Source organism: Dromaius novaehollandiae, chromosome 12, assembly GCF_036370855.1.
Source record: "Dromaius novaehollandiae isolate bDroNov1 chromosome 12, bDroNov1.hap1, whole genome shotgun sequence".
Taxonomy (NCBI): Eukaryota; Metazoa; Chordata; class Aves; order Casuariiformes; family Dromaiidae; genus Dromaius; species Dromaius novaehollandiae.
Genome location: NC_088109.1, coordinates 21,028,958 through 21,045,907, shown reverse-complemented (window position 1 = coordinate 21,045,907; position 16,950 = coordinate 21,028,958). Strand labels below are relative to the sequence as shown.

The window sequence follows — 16,950 nt, the reverse complement described above, 5'->3', positions numbered from 1 at the left end:
AGCTTTTTCTTGCTTGTGAGTCAATTCTAGCATAATTACCCCCCTTCAGGCTTGAATAGCAGCAAAATACCAGACCTCTGCAAAGGCCCGTTGTCCCAGCTGGAACTCTGGAAGCTTCTGTGCTCTTCAAGACATGCAAACAGAGGCAGCAGACTAATGAAAGCTCCTCAATTGCTTTCTCTCATCCACTGGTGATGAAGGCCCATGTGGTTCCTGGAAGCGAGGAGACCCAGGCTACCCAGAGAGCACTGTATGGCTCCTCCTGAGACAAGTGCAGATAAGGCTGTAGCAGTGCATGTCACAGGGTCTTCCTAGCCCCTCTCCCAGAGATAAAATGGGTCTTTGCAGGTTTGTAAGATCTTTACACAGCCAAATGCTTAATATGAATAAGCTCAGGTCTACCAAACCTACCTTGCATTCCCAGCATGGCTTTTCCTCCATTAGGCATGGAAGCTCTACCTGGAACAAGGTCTGCCTTGGCTATGGGAAAGATCTCCCCTCTCGAGAGGCAACTTAGGTCACTCAAACTCCTTCAGAGTAATCTAATATCAAACTGGGCTTGATTCTCAGTATTACATACAGACTTCTTTTGGTTATTTCACTTCTGTGAGCTTCTAAAATATACTTGATTAAAAAAATGTCCTCCTTAAAAGACACTGGATTTACTTCAGACATTTCAGAGTTTTCCACCCCCCTCGTGACCACTTTCAGCAAAGGAGTATCAGCACGGTCTCAAAGCCAGCATCCACTGCTGGCATTTGTGCTGCAAGCAGCAAACCAAATTGTTTAGTGACAGCTCTTTGCACTTGTATACATGTACATTTCTGTGTATATCCAGGTATATATATGGTACCTAAATGATGTACACATAATGGATTACACAACAAGATAATCAACATCCTCCAACCAAGAAGGTCTGGAAATCTGAGAAGCAGAAGCACTGCTAGCTGGTCGTTAAACTGACTGTTTTGTTCTGACTGTTATAGGAAAGGAAAGGTATGTCTCCACTCCCTAATGAAAAGGATAGACAGATATTGAAGAAGAGTAAGTTGGACTTCAATTACTGTTTTTGATGTCTGATCTATAACTCCCTAAAAGTTTTGTACAGGAGTAATATGGAAGCATCATAAAATTCCACTGGGATATAGATGAGGTCCAGTTTGCAAAAATATCCTCTTCATAAAGAAGCTCAGTGGCCTCCTTTGCTTGGCAAGTCATCGTGAATTTATGATGCATTGCATTTGGAAGGCATCACGGTGCACAGCTGAGGCAAGTTACTGAAATGCAGGGAGAGTAAAAGCAAAATGTTCTGAGAGTGAGGGTGCATATGGGGATGTATTTGAAAAAAATTATATATATATAAATATACACACACATTTGCTAGAGAAAATGTATATGTATTTATAAAAAAAATTCTAAACTTCTCACCAGTCAAAAGTTAGAAATGATGCAAAACGCATCTGCTTTGATAAGCCTGTTATAAATCTCACAGCCTGAAGCTTTTAACTGACCCTCTCCAGTTCATGAATATTTTAAGCGAACCCAGTTTAATTTAAAACAACCCTGGATCAATATATGCATTTATTTTGGCACCATCCAAATTTCAGTTCTTTGCATTGTCAAAAGTTGTATCATGCATCTCCTATTTGCCTTCAAATCTAGGGTTCATTCAAAGCCGGAGCCCAAATTAGAGATAAACCTAGATGAAGTGAAACCCAAAAAAGATCTGTGTGGAACCTGGCCAAGCAAGACAATTCAGTAAACTATATTTAGAGCAACCACATGACACAAAATATTTGCTACTGCCCCAATCTGATGCTCAGAGAAGCACACACACACACACACCTGGGGAATAGGTAATTTCCACTTTGTAAGGGTGTTCAGCGTGGGGTATCAGCAAAGAGAGGCTTTGGCATGCCAGGGAAGTCCAAACTACCTAGCTTCAAAAAACACCCCCACTTGTTCCCCCGAGCACCAATGGTGAGAAGGGGTGGCCACCCCCTGGACACCCAGCACCCCTGACCTACCTGCCTGCCCCTTCCCCAGGGAAACGGAGTTTAACTGACCCCAGACCGCTACGGTCCTGAACATCCTCTGGGGTAAGTCCTCTTGTCTGTATGACACTTTCCTTCCTCCAGGTATGCAAAGAGAACCAGAGGCTGAGAACTGCAAGCCTGGCAAATTATTCTTTGGAGACTTTTAAGCTTTTGGACCACTCTCATGACTTTGCAAGACTTCCATAGGTCTTGGGGGAAAAAAGAAAAAAAAAAAAGCTGTTTATTAAAATAACTCCAAACATATTATCCAGTTTAAAACTTAATGGAATTAACAACTGTCCACTGTCCCACAAATCAGCATTCTTAACCTCTCATCCTCATGCCAATGATACGTATTTCTTAATAACTGCAGTGAAAATTAAATCCTGCCTCTCCTTAACGTTGAAATTAAATCCTGCCTCCCCTTAAAGTTGATGAGTCATGATAAAGTTTTGCTCTGAGTCCTAATTTGTTAAGTACTTACGTTTTTTCTTCCTAGCGCTGTTCATTTTTTTCAAAAGTTTTCTTGAAAGACAGTAACATATACTCTATTGTACTAAATATGTTCTTCTTTTTTAAAAAAATCTCTCTTTCAATAGCTCTCCATCTACTGCAAAATTCATTTGGTACCACTAACATAATGCAGATCCTGTATTAATCCAAGCAGCATATTTCTGAATGCCATTAACATTCAGAGCAGTGAAGGTGGGCTGAAGTTGTCATCTTGCCTGGTGTTCCCTGGCAGCAGCTGGCTCCCTGGCGTGCTGGGAGACCCTTGTGAGCGCAGCATGTCTCAGAGCCGCCCCACGAGCACTGACACGGATTTACAGGTGTCCACCGCGAGGGCTGCGGAGGGTCCCACTTCCCGGGAGTAATTTTTGTGCCCAAGGAACATCCGTTCCGTTAGCAAGGTCAACTTATGTCAGATTCCAGGTGCTTTGATAAAGAGAAAAACTGCTAGTCATTTTAAGTGCAATGAATAACAGATACTAAGAGAAGCCTGCATCGCAACACCAACTTTTGTTGGTGTTGCAATGCATAAAAAGACAAAAACACCAACAAGTTTTACACTGGAGATATATTTGGAGGGCTTATTCAAAGTATAGATTGCCTGTATAGCCAACCTCTAAGGAAATACCCACATAAACATCCAGCCTGTGACTTCATTAAGATGCTCTCTGACTCTATGGGAAGTCCATAACAATCTCTATAGAAAGAATGCAATCAATATGTTATCGAGAAGATAAGTCAGTGTCAACTGTAACCTTTAAATATTCATCTACTTGTACCAACATCTTGTCTGTTACTGAAACAACAGAAATATTCAAAGATTAACTCTACATAAAAGACTCAGTAATTTTTTTCTCCAATTCCTTGTTTTTCTCTCGTCAGTTCCACGAACAGTTGTTAAGTAGAACAGGTTGGCATTTTTTCATCAAAACGTTACTTATTTGAAAAATGGGTCTTGGAACAAACCAAGTCTTTTGCAGAAAATTTTCATTTTGGGGAAATTTTTCAGCTTGTTGTCAAGAAAAGTGAAAACTGAAAAGAACTCATTTTCCAGGATACACAATAGTTCTGAATATATAATCAAAAGAGCTAAAAGAACCAGACGGTATTTGTTTTAATCCAAAGAATTTGAAGGGAGAGAATATAAAAGGACTCATATTAACTGCAAGCACATTTATGAGGAGCTTCAGAAGAGAGAAGATTTGCCTCTTGATTCAGGACCACAAGACTAACTCCAGAAAGTACCAGAAGAGAGAAGGAGAAAGGACAACTTCCTGCCATTTGTGACCCACTGAAGCCATTTGTATCAGTCAGAAGAAACTTCCCAACATTTCTGCAGTGAAGAGATTTGGTTAAAATTAGAAACAAAGGAAAACTTGATGTAAAAGACTAAGGAGCACGTGAAATTCTTGGACAGAAAGATGTTGAAGGTCTCTGAAGCGTGTGTTCTGCATGGTGCTCCTTGGAGGCTCCAAGTGTAAAGAACATTTTTGCCACAAGAGACAAAAGTAAAATTGATGAAACCACTATAAAAGGGGAGAAAACTGATCTCCCATACCAGCGCATCCCCCTGGGAAATCCTGCTGAAGAGCACTGATGTAGTTTCTTGCAAGTTGGTGAGCAATTTTACGCAAGATTTGGAAAAAAAAAAACTTATGCTAGTGAACTTAGTCCCAGAACTAGTCCATTTATTACAACATAGGCATTATGCAGCATATCAAAAGTAATTCAACACTTCAAACACCTTATTTTGCAGGTAACCATTGAAGTAAAGCTGGCAACCATTTCTGAGGTGGCATCTGAACATCAGAATTGGATGAGTGATATGACAGTAAGAGAAGCAACACAGACAAACCATGCTGTCATCAGGAGAGGTTTGTAATGAAATAGCATTGTATTTGCCATTTTGCTATTTACCAAAAGCCTTGTTTTAATCAGGGCTGTAATTAAAGCCCTTAATCATTCTGAACAGTTTCAAATGAACGGTTTCTCTCATGCATTAACATATTATTTATGCAAGAACTGTATATGCGTGGAAGTGTCCACAGTCTGTCTGGACATAGGAAGCAGCCTATTGAAATACAAATCTATTTGCTGGGTATTTTAACACAAATCTGAAAGTACCACTTTACACATTTAAGAAGCTGTTACAAACTGTCAAGCAAAAAAATATGCGTCTTGTGAATTAATGAGGCTTCCTGAAGACACAAACTGTGTCTTCACACAGCACACTATGCTTGTGAATGGGGAGCAAATAGAGCACGGCAAAAAGCATTTGCAGCTGTATCATGGGACGTTGTCCTGAAGGGCATCCTCCAGTGGAGGGTATGTTGTCCCCATGCTAAAGCCAGCGTGGGCTGAATCAGTCTTCACCAAGTACAGGGAAGAGCTGGAGCAGAGGTGGGACCAGGGGCCGTACCCTTCCCTTTTTCCTGGATACATTTCCAGGCCATCCCTAGATTTAAGGATGGAGCATATTTTCAGGCAAAAAAGGGACTGAGGCAGAAAGTATTCGTACTCACTTATGAGCCAGAGTCTTCCCGTGTTTGCTACCACCACGTTGCCCCAGTAAATTCATGACACCACAAACTTCGTGGGCTGCAACTGAGCACGCGACTGGGAGCCCCGCGTGGTCCTCAATTGAAAGTCACTGGGGTGACAAGTAAACGAAGGCTAAATTTGGGTCTCAGGATTGAGAGAGATTTCTGTCTAGTCCGCGTGCCCCCTCCCTAAGCTCGGCGGGATCCCTCTCCGCTCCTCTCCGTTTGTCTTCATGCCATGGGGCCATAGCAGGAGGCAGCAGCATGGAGTAGGTCAGCTGGGGCAGAAAGGGAAAGGAAGGGCTCTGGAGTAAGAGAAAAGAGATGTTGAGTGGAGAAAAGAGACAAGATGAGTAAAGATCTACTGGTAAATGCTCACTATGTTTCGAGAGTTTTGAAGAATTTCCACCCATTCTGGTGAAAATGTGTATGCTCTCAGACTCTGCATTGTGGTTCTCTAAGGAACAACTGCTTTAAGGAGTTAAAACAGTGTGTGAATTAATACATAATCAGATTTATACTCACAGTGTAAAACGCATATGGTATTAGGCAAGGCTGAGAAAGGTATCTCATTTTTAGTCCTCAGTTCCTTGCATTTTCCCTCCCTACAACTGTTTAACTTGCTTTCTTGAAGATCGAAAACTTCTTGTTCCCAGGTGCTAACTCTCCCTTCTGTTTCTCCATTTGCTGGCTGGAAAGGCAGCAAGACCCTTCTAGATCTTCTCACTCGCTATAAGAATGGGAAAGGTGGTCCCTTTCCACCTCGCTAGCCAAAGGTGAGCTGGAATTTGTCACAAAACCTTTTCCCCCAGTGAAATTGCTGATTTCTCTAAGAAAATGTTCAGAAAGGGGGTTGGTGAACTTCCAGCAAAACATTGGCATGTTTCCTGTGAAGAACTGGCAGACTCGTAGCACCAAACGGGCAGTGTGCTGGAGAGGGGAGCGAAGGGGTCTGCACAGGGAAGCCCTGGCAGACGGGCAGACATCCTTAGCTGGGGGTCTGGGCCTCCCAGAAAGTGGGAATCCATGAGGATGTGTCCCTCACGGGATCTGGAAGGTCCGGTTTCCTCGATGTGCAGCAGAGCGCCCCAAGAGCCACCTCTCACGATGCACAGTTCTCTCTCCCGCTCTGCACTGGGAATTTGAATGATCCCCGCTGCATTCGCCCCAGTTATATGTTGAAACAGATTAGCGAAACACACCTGTATGAAACGCTTTACCGACCTGCTACTGCTCAGCTTTGCACGTACCCACGTGCTCGAGGCACCCGTCACCCAGATGTCCTCGGCATAAAACATGCGTGTGCACTGCAGGGCCAGGGCGCAGGCTGCATCGGACATGTACGCGAGGTCACCGGCCGTGGGTCACCAGATGTCACCTGCGGCACCTGCGCCTTCGGAGGTGTCGGCTCAACACGCTTCATTCAGGGTGACCAACGATGGACGAAGGAGCTAAAGGTATAAAGTCCCCCTTTGTCATCGGCTCCTACAATAAAGTTCAGTCCTACTTCCATGTCAAGCTTAAGTCTGCATTTTAACACATACATCGAGGAGACTGTGTTAAAAAAATCTAATATTATGCTTTTGAATAGAGAATTTACCTAAGTAAATAATTATTTTTAAACCCAAGATTTAGGCGGCTTTAGTATTCCACATTATGCTAATGTTTGACAATTACTAAGTGTGGGTATCAGCCAGTATTTTTTTTTAAGTTTAATTTAAAGCAATTTGACATGGAAAGGTTATTACTTTAGTTGCCAATAAAAGCTGTACTTTTAACATAAGTGTACACCAAGCCCTAGGGTATGTGACTATTATCTTTTCTGCAATTATGTGGTGTTCTACATAAATGTTAAAAAAAAAACTTAGAAATATCAAAAGTACTAACTTAGATACAATATAAAAGTTGAACAGATAAAATGGGAAACCCAGCTCCTGCAGACACAACACAGGTTGAGGTTTCCTCCTAGAGGTAATCCTGGGAACGACGTCTCCTGGCTTTGCCGGAAAAACAGCGATTCTGGCACTACCTTCCCCGCACAAACGCTGGGGAGGCTGAATATTGATTTCTTTTCTAAATATTCCAACTAAATACAGATGTTCCCATTTTGCAACTTCACTGTCACTCCCCAGAAAGGCATCTTCTTTTAAAAGATTTCTTTTCTTTTTTTTTAAACTGTGAAAATAATTTACAAGGAATAATTTATGGGGAAAAGATTTTTTTTTTTTAACCATCCCTCTTCAGTTTCAGATTTTATATGAAGGGAAATAGCCACTCACCACCCACCTGATGGCTGTGCCACCGAGGAGACCCCATGCACGTAGCAGCGAGCGAGATACGAAACCCGGGGGAGCACCAAAATCCCAGCCCAAACTCAAAGTTTGTGCCTGTAAGGCCGAAGCACCCAGCACAATCTCCAATGCCTTTGAGGAGAAACCAACCTCTTTCCCGAGGAAACAGTCCCTGCAGGGCGGCAATGCTGTTCGCAGCTTCCCCGAACCACAGAAGTCCCGAACACACTTGTACGGAGGTCCCAGACGACCAGGCAGCACAAAGTCACCCTCTCTCCGTAAAGCCAACGGAGGTGGCTGTGGTCCACCAGGCCCGTCTGGGAGGAGACGAGGATGATGCTGGCTGCTGCCTCCACCGGGGAGACGAGGGGCAGTGCCAGGGTCCGCGGGGCTGCAGGGAGCACCAGCATCTCCAAGGGTCCCGTGAAGCTCCAGCCCCGAGCTCCAGCCCTTGATTGTGTGAACTTGCCGCTCTCCTCCACCCTCCAGCGGCAGAGCCCAAGGGGTAGATAGCTCGGAGCGAGACAAACTCTGTTCCAAACACTTAAGGCTGCTTGGTTAAGAGACAGTCTGATTTTTTGTTGTTGTTTTTAAGTCAGTCTGTCTTTTTTTTCTGTCCGGGTTTTGTTTATAAAGTTAATTTGGAGTGTGTGAAAGTCACAGTATGACCCTTGTCGACTGAAAAAATCTTCTTCCCAAAAACACCCAACGCCGAGGCAATGAAAGCTCGGCCTCTTGCAATGCCCTGCCAGCACGTTTTGGTGTTAACGTGCAGCAACGGTCTCCAGACAGGAGAAGTGAGTTCAGCCTCAGCAGCCTGTTCAGCCCTTCATCTTTCTACCGAGAAAGTGAGAACATTGGTTGTAGCTCCAGTGCCAGTCGCAGTTCATGTTTCAAATTAGCGCAAGTTTGTTATTTTACACTTTAGGTAGGAGCTGCAATGAACTGTTCACCAGCGACTGTATACAAGCCCCTCTAGGATGCCTTGGAAGAGCTCCTGATGAGTTCACCAATGTTTGCACATTAACCTCGGGAGGCGAAGCCAGCCAGAGGGATATGAGAGCTGCACCGAGCCCTCCAGAGCATGACACAGAATGATGCAAGTGTGGGAGCTAAGGGAGAGAAGAGGTTGTGCGAGCCCAGAAAAATAATAAAACATTTAAATCCTTAATTGTTTTTCTTGAAGATTTATCCAAAATTGAGCTCTCCGTAAGCTTGTGAGCTTGCAGAGCATTGTCAATAAATTAGATCATGCACACAAGGCAGCGATTTCAAGCCAAAAAGCTCCAGCCATGAGTCGCTTAACAGCAACACTCCCCAGAAAAACGGCTCGAGATGAAACATGAGATTTGTATTAATTATCAATGGTCTAACAGAAAATTTAATGAAGACAAGTATCTTCTTGCACTTTATCCATGATAACGATGATAGTACGTCAGTGAGATGCATACCTTACAACGTGGCGGTGAATGTCAAGTCTGAAGCCATTATAGCAATTCACCACAATAATGGCTAGCCAATGCATGGACTTGTAGCACTTAATCAAAGTAACGACATTCATCCACAATTATTTATGTTATGGTAACAAAGAGCTGCCAAATGCAAAACAAATGACCTGAGGATTTGCAAGTGGATTCCTTCCCGTAAATTCTCTTTAGGTTATGCTTAAGGGCCCTCAGGATGGAAGACTGTATAAATTCAGAGTTATCAACAGTGTTGTTATTGTGCCACGTTTTACTGCCTATAAGCAATGAACCCTATGGCTGAAATGAGCTCTTTAGCTGGTGTAATCGTACTGAGATCATCGGAGTTGGTCCTGATATGCACCTGAGAATGCTCTTCAGAATTTTACAGAGGAAAAAAAAAAATAAAAGAAGATTTTTGCTTGCATCTGCCTATGCATCTGCCTGAAAACAAAGACCCAGTTGTACCAACACTTATACATGTATTTAACTTAAAGTATGTGAGTAGTCCCCATTCATTTCAATGGGCTTTGAATTAGAGCCATTATAATTACTAAACATGATTCTCTGTTAAATGCAGTACTTTTCTTTTAGGGGCATTTACGTGGGTGTTTGTATAAAAACACTGTCAAAAACTCGGAGCAGCAGTAAATATAAAATGGCAACATTCAGGTTCAAATGCAATGAACTAATTTATTTTTTTTAACACTACATTCAACTGTTTTTCACCACTCACAGATGTCACTGAAACAACTTGAATTAAAAAAATAGCCTAAGAACAATACACTACGCAGACCGGCTAATATTCATTGCTTTAAAATGCCCCCCATTAAACTAAATAATAGCCAAATCTTACTGCAGCAAATGTGCCTTTATATCATTAAATAGTAATTTAATAGAAATCTGAATGCCTAGTGAAAAACATCAAAATGTTTTAAATGAAGGATTGCCTTTTTTTTTTTCTGCCTTATATGAGTCTCCAAAGCAACATCTGAAAGAAGAAAACAACCATTTCATATTAGCCGGCCGTTTATCCACATGGGCCCAAATTGGTATATAGAAACTCATAGAAACTCTATTATATACTTTATGAAGTGAATTATGCAATGGTACCTTTTTATATATATGGCAGATAGAAGTCGCCATGCCGTGAAATGCCGGACATTTTGGGGAGAAGCTAAAGCAATTCGGGTTGGGGACTGAGAGCTTTTCCTACCTACCCCCTAAAGCCTCAAAGGTTTCAGAGACGCCCCGGAGGAGAAAAGCGTGGAGATGGCTCTCACCACAGGCTCTGCCCACCCTCGATGACCAGGTTGTGGCCCGTCATGTAGTCGGAGGCTTCGGCGGCCAGGTAGACGACGGCAGCCTGCAGGTCGGTGGCCTGGGCCAGGCGCCCAGCGGGGATGTCCGCCAGCCAGCGCCGCACCAGCGGCTCCAGGTCCTTGGACCGGATGAGCGGCGTGTCTACGATCCCCCTAGAAAGAGCACACACGCTGTTATTTTATCGCTGGGTTTCATCAGAAGGGAAGCCAGTGCTTAAAGGAGTGCTAATTAGGAAAGAAAACCCCAAAATAACTCGGGGAGAGCCCCAAGTTGGAGCTCCTCTACATCTACTAAAAGCAGAACTACAAACTCCGGTAGTGATTTTCTTTCTCGTTGCCTTACACCACTGCTGGACAGACTTAGAAGTTTTCTTTTAAGGTGAATACCCACATATTGTGTCCTTGGCTAACAGACGTGCCGCTGTACTCAGGTAATGCCCAATTTCCCTTTTCCTGCGGAAACGAGCACGTCACGGGAATCGAGAGCGACTGGAACCGCTCCTGTCACTGCGCTTGGGAACCCTCTTCCTCTTCCCAATTTTTTCTTTCAGCGCTTCACAGCATAACGTTACGCAGCATGTTTGCACGCAGCCGAGCACGGAAAACAGCCCAACTTTCCATATGTCAAAAAAACAGCGCAAACAAAAGCCAGCACCTTTCCCAGCCCTAGATCCTCTGCACAAAAAAAGAGGAGGCAAAGACAGGCGCAGCACACTAGGCGCAATTCCCCGTAAACGACTACCTTGACAAATCACAACACATTTACCTGTCTTGCTGGGTTTACACTAATGAGTGACTACCCCATTTATTGAAACTCTGCTAAGTTCATTTTCTTCACGTGCCCTAAAAATGAGTGATGCTACAGAAAGCTCCGTACAGGACTAACATTTGGCTGGCTTTTATGACTTTAACTGCGACTGATTTGTCATACTCCTCCCTAACAACATATTTGTATTTTGAGAAATGTATGATTTTTTCAGCCCCTGAACAAATATATTTACATAACTGTGTCTAACGAGAAATTACATTTAACTTCTCAGAAATGACAATAACTAAAACCTGAACTGCCAATTCCACTTCATTAGTGTGGTAGAAATGCATTCCAAATGTTAATAAAAATTCCAACATGCTGATAAATTAGCGCTTCTAAGGAGCATGTGACACCTTGGTTAACATATTCAACCTCAATTATATTTCTCTTCAGCACCCTGTTATCTGGAACCTTTGCTGGCAATCAGAGGTGCTGTTTTTCAGCGGCCAATTTTCTAGATAATGTAGCTTATCAACACTGTGGGTAAACTTGCCAATGAAATCAGGCTGCACTGAACCACACACACGCTAATTGCATCTCTTTTTTATGCATATTTACAGACTGTCACTTCAAAGAAATCAGTGGCCCATTGAGGCAGCCAGTTAGCTGGAAGAATTGCCTCTTGCAAATGAAAATTAGCAAACAAGCTAGTGATAAATATGAAATGAACAAAGTATAAAAATACCCGTTTTGTTCTGAAACTTCGTCGGCATCCCAATTTGTACTTCCAAGGAAATCGTTTTTTGAGACACACTGGATTCTGGGTATGAGATTTACCTTTTGTTTTAGATGGAGTCTGAAACCTTCTATTTACTCTGGTGCAAAGTGGAACTAATTCAGACTTTCCCCCAAACATCTCTGTTTTCACTAATTAGGCAGGATTTAAATATCAGCTTTATTTTTTTATTGTAATCTTCAGTAAAAACCAGAGCAATTCAGGAACACTGAGCAATGCAGCTTGGTTAAGCTCTGGCAATATAATAAAATCAAACACATTCCAGGACAGGACTGCAGACAGTTCACTGGTTTCCTCTAAGCACAGTCTCCCGCTCTCTTCCTCACTCGACCAAACTCCTTGAGAACTGTTTTTTCTTTTATTTTCAGGGATAAACATGCTTTGAGCAGCAGAAGTGAAACACGTTGGACTCCCTTCTCTTCATTGTCTTTCTCCATGCTTACAAAATCATTGGCAGAATCATTCTGGCTTTACAGTATCAGAGGTCAGAATAAGACCCATAATATGCTCTTTTTAATTTACATATATGCTTTAATCCAAGAGGTAACATGGATTGGAAATATGACACATGTTCTTCCAGCATAGCAAGTATAAATAATACAGATTTTGCTAGAAAGAGGATTCTTTTTCATCTGTTTGGAAAACTTATCCTTGGTCTAATCGCTGTCACCGATAAATCACAGGACTATATCTCTTGATGGAGCTTTCTTTAATTTTGCTTCAAGTAGGAAAAATTTTGATGCATAACAATAAATTTCCTCCCAAATTTTTGTTATACAAATGAGGAGAAAAATGTAGCACAAAACTTAAAGTTGCAAACACACATACTGATGGCACTATAAATATTAGGCATGTCATTGATACTACACATCTTCTGGGAAAGCTTTGGTGCCAAGTTGGGCAATTTAGTGTTGTCGAACCCTTTTAGGCAGATTTTAGTTGGCTTCTAACCAGTTCCAGCAAAGACAACTGCCAATGCATTAATTCCCTACCTCATCTCGTATGCAGTGCTGAGCCTATCAGTACTTTCTGTTGCATGTCAATGTAATATCAAACTGCTGGTTCCTTAACATTAGATACGAGCATCAATATTTCATTATTGATACACAGGACAATTTGAGGCATTAGGAAAAAAAAACAATTGCCTAAAACATTTCCACTTCGAGAGACACATTAGGAAAAATATCACTTACCAGATACTTAACTGGAATTGTTACGTGCGTTCAATCCCCAAATGAGAGCAAAAAAAGATTCCATCTGCGTGTAACTTGATTTCTTTCAGATGAGTTATTAATTTGAATGAGTTAAGTACACTCCACTTAATCAGGAAGTGTTTAATCAAGAGATCCACTTAATTGGGACATCTCCCAAGGAATTAGATTTAAGTCCAAAGACACTCGCCAGCAACGACTGCTGCTTAATGGGGATAGCAGTGTTGCTTAATTGGGACACCTTCAGGTGCACCCACGTCCCTCGGGGAAGGCTCCACCACCTTTTTTATTTTGCACGGTATCAGCTGCATGACACAGTTACGGGGACAGCGGGAGAGGTGGCCAGCAACGGTGGCCCGCGATCCAGCCGAGAGTTGAAAGAAATCTCATTAGCAAGTGTCATGTTATTAATAACCCCGAGCCAGGACAGTACTTCGCCCTCAGAAAAATGCTAAACCAAAACCAAAACCGGGCTGTATCGGAGAATTGTCTAAAGCACGAGGCTTACCTGATCAGCGAGAGAAGCCTGCAGGTTCAATTTCATAAATGCAATAAATCATGCTAAGGACTCTGCCATAACATTTTACGCATTCGTAACTTTTATGCATCGCTCTGCATAAGTTTTATGCACTCATTAAAAAATTAAGTTGATAAAAAGTGACCAGATAGGAAGAGGGAAAAAAGGCCAGAAGGTTTGCATGGTGAAATAATGTCTGAGGCCAGACTGGAGTATCTGGAGCTGGAGAGAGAAGTACGCCGAGAGTGCCATAAAGCACCGAAGCAGCGGCGTGTGGGGAAAGCGAAGGACTTAAGGGCAAATTGATGTATTTTACTTATCCAGGGCTAATCTTAGCTACCATTATGCCCTGTATCTACTTCTGTGCTCCCCATACCCCCCAAAATCCCTTCCTGTTATAAAATGGCTACGTGCTGGTTTGAAGGCCTGTGCTCAGAAGGACTTGTGCATTTGGGACAAACCCTCATTTTTTGACCCTGCGAGGTGCTCCGATGACAGCCACAGCCGCCCCGACGCACTAAGGCCGTGGCCAGGCCTTAAGCACTAAGCCCAAGCGAGCCCCTGTGCCTGGACAAGCCCGGTCTAGCGACATGACGCAAGACTTCAAGGCCTGGTGGGGTCCTGAGGGTGGGTCCAAACCCGCACTTTTTTGTTTAATTCGGGGTGAGACCGACACGCACGTTCACATCGCACGTAGGCGGCAGGGTAAATATTTAATCGGTGCAAGGAATAAGCGGCGTGTGCTTTTGGTGCGGAGCCGCCGGAGAATGCACAAGCAGCGGCGCAAACCGCCGCACGGCTCCTCGCTTTGAAACCCTGCCCCGAGCTCCCTGGGCAGTCCTCGGCCAAAGCTTTGAACTGACGGGAGGAAAAAGCTGCCTGGTTTCCACAGCCCCTCGCTCCATGTCCCAGCTGCATCAGTCAGAAGCGCCATCGCGAGAACAGGTGCCCTTGAAAACAGCAAAACCATTCGTCCTCTGTGCGCCCTTTCCGGCTATTCCTCCACGCACAAAAATCCCACCGCCTATGACAGGATTTTGAGCTCAGAGCTGGAGTTTGAGACAGGCAAGGACGATTAAAATGCAACCCATTTTGGCTTAAAAAGTAGGAAAAGAGAAGCACGAGTATCTTTTCTCCATGCTCTGACTCCAAAAACGTAACTTCTTCAAATATATGTTTATAATTTATACAGAACAATGAGTTTTGATAATTCATTGGATATTTTTAAAATTCATTTAAACCCCTAAAAATGAGTAATTTCTCACCTAAGTGCCTTCTAACCATGACTGCTGCGAATGCAGCACTGCTATCCCATCCCTGTTAGTAGAGATCACTGGTATGCTTCCAGGCACAGCTCCTGCCCGGTCCTGCTGACCTTCACTAATTCCCTCCAATTCCCCGGGCTCCTAAAAGCCGGGGTGAATTCACCAGCCCCACTTGTGAGAACGCTATTGCGGCGCTGTTAGCGTTAGCATTGGGAAAATCCTATTAAGAAGTAAGATGCTGCTTAAGGAACCTGTGGATCACATAGAGCAGAGGCGGGAGTCACTGTTATAATTAGCAATAAATAATCATAAGGAAGACGGCTAGCACGAGGAAGCGGAGAGCAGACCGACAGCAAAAACAGGCACTTGCCGTTGAGCTTTGTGATTTTTCTTTTTTTTTTTTTTGTTCCATTTTGTGGATTAAAATATGTAATTTGTTTTTCCTAATTTGCTGTACATTATACCTTCATTATTACAGTTCAACTCCTAGGTTAAAATCCTGCTCTTTTTGCTTACTCTGATTGACTTCAGCCGTTTACAGAATCTGACCGCTTCCAATTAGCACCGTCCACCTGGGCTTCTGCTCAGCACTGCCATGCGCTGTTAATTGTTTAATAAAATGACTGTGTTGTGCATGTGAGAGAGAAACGGGGAGAGAAACAGTGTATGTGGCAAAAAACTTTGCTTTGTGAATTGATACCACAAAATAAAACGTACAGCTTTAAGTCTCCAAAAATAAGGAAAATGTAATTTGTAACAAATATATATATATATTTACAAAATTACACCTGGTCTCCTGTGATTGTCAGAGCTGAACAGTATCTCAATTACAGCAGTACAATGTGGCTTTTAAAGTGCCTATATATTTGTCTCAAGTAAAAAGGGGAAAGAAGTATTGTCTATTAAGTGTCAAAAGCCTTTTCTTTAACCGCAGAAGGCTTGGACAGACTAAGGAAATATTTCATCTGGAAGAGAAATGCTAAAAACTACCCTTCACGTTATTGGAAAACCTATTATCAAATGCTAAAACCTCTTCTTAAATCCCTGAGTATACACAGCAACAGAGCAGACTCAGTTCTAAGTATTTAAACCTTTGTTAAGGAAAAGACAACGTAAAAAGGGATGCAATCCACCTGCTAATTAGAAACTTTATTTTCCAAGATACTGTTCATTTGAGCTTTTTAGAACATTTCATTTTCTTTGTACTTTCAAAAGGAGACTGCGTTTTACTTACGGGGAAATGCAGTTGACTTTTACTCCTCTGTCAATCCATTCGGTTCCTAACGTCTGTGTTAATTTTACGACCCCGGCTTTGGAGGCGTTGTACGCTAACTGCTTCTGTGGGTGCGGAACTAGGAGGGATTCAGAAATAGAGAGTTATTTATCTCTGCAAATGAATATGTGCCTGGAAGCTTAAGCACGACATGGTCAGTCCCCCTATTAAGATGAGATTTTTGGCATTTACCCTGATACTCGGCAGGAAAAAACAAGAATTTAGCCACCCAGCACATCGCAAAACTCTAGATCTGTATTTTCCCATCTAATATTTTTGCCCCAGCAACTGAACAGCTGAAAAGAAAATGGAGGAAAAAAAAGAAAAAATAAATTAAAAAGCTCTAGATTTGGGAAAAGCCAAAACTAATGCATTAAACACACACAGGCAAATATTTTTTTACAAGATAAATAAACGTATATGTCTGTATACATGCGTATATTCTACACATAATATATGCACATTTATATATGACACTTATGTATATTATAATGCTAATATAATATAATGTAATAGAATATAATATGCATGCATAACAGATTTTATATAACATATTATATTATATATAGCTCCCTGGAACAAATTATCCTGCTTTATTTTTAAATTAGCCACAGTCTGAAGCAAACACATCCCATTATCTCCGCAGCGTTTGTGTGGATGTGAGCAAACGTGTGTCCCAAGGATTCGGAACACCCACCACTTCCAGCATCTGCAGCTTTCGCGGATGTCTCAGGGCTGTCACGCGTCAGTCACGCAGGAAAGTGAGGGACTTTGCTCGCGCCGGCGCCGTGCGCTCGGGGCTCTGCCCTCCACCGTGCTCACGTCCCTGCAGCCTTCCCGGGAAGCCACCTGGGGACTCGTCCCCAGTGGGTGCAAACTGTTAGGTCACGCTGTACCCTAAAAGCACGCGAATCGTTTGTGCAAGGTGTGGCAGGCAAAACCCACAGCATGCTGGTAAGAGATAGCATGTAAGCG

At 42.7% G+C, this 16,950-nt stretch overlaps 1 protein-coding gene across 1 annotated transcript in view; it reads right to left on the bottom strand.

Annotated features, from left to right (window-relative positions):
• Window positions 1-9,513: 9,513 nt before the first annotated feature.
• LOC112989755 (D-threitol dehydrogenase-like) overlaps window positions 9,514-16,950 on the bottom strand; it is a 29,704-nt gene continuing 22,267 nt past the window's right edge. The window contains exons 8-9 of the mRNA XM_064518562.1: window positions 15,937-16,054; window positions 9,514-10,315 (exon numbers count right to left, since the gene is read on the bottom strand). Of these exons, the coding sequence (XP_064374632.1) occupies window positions 10,120-10,315; window positions 15,937-16,054 (314 nt within the window). The 3' untranslated portion in view covers window positions 9,514-10,119. The remainder of the gene's footprint in view (window positions 10,316-15,936; window positions 16,055-16,950) is intronic.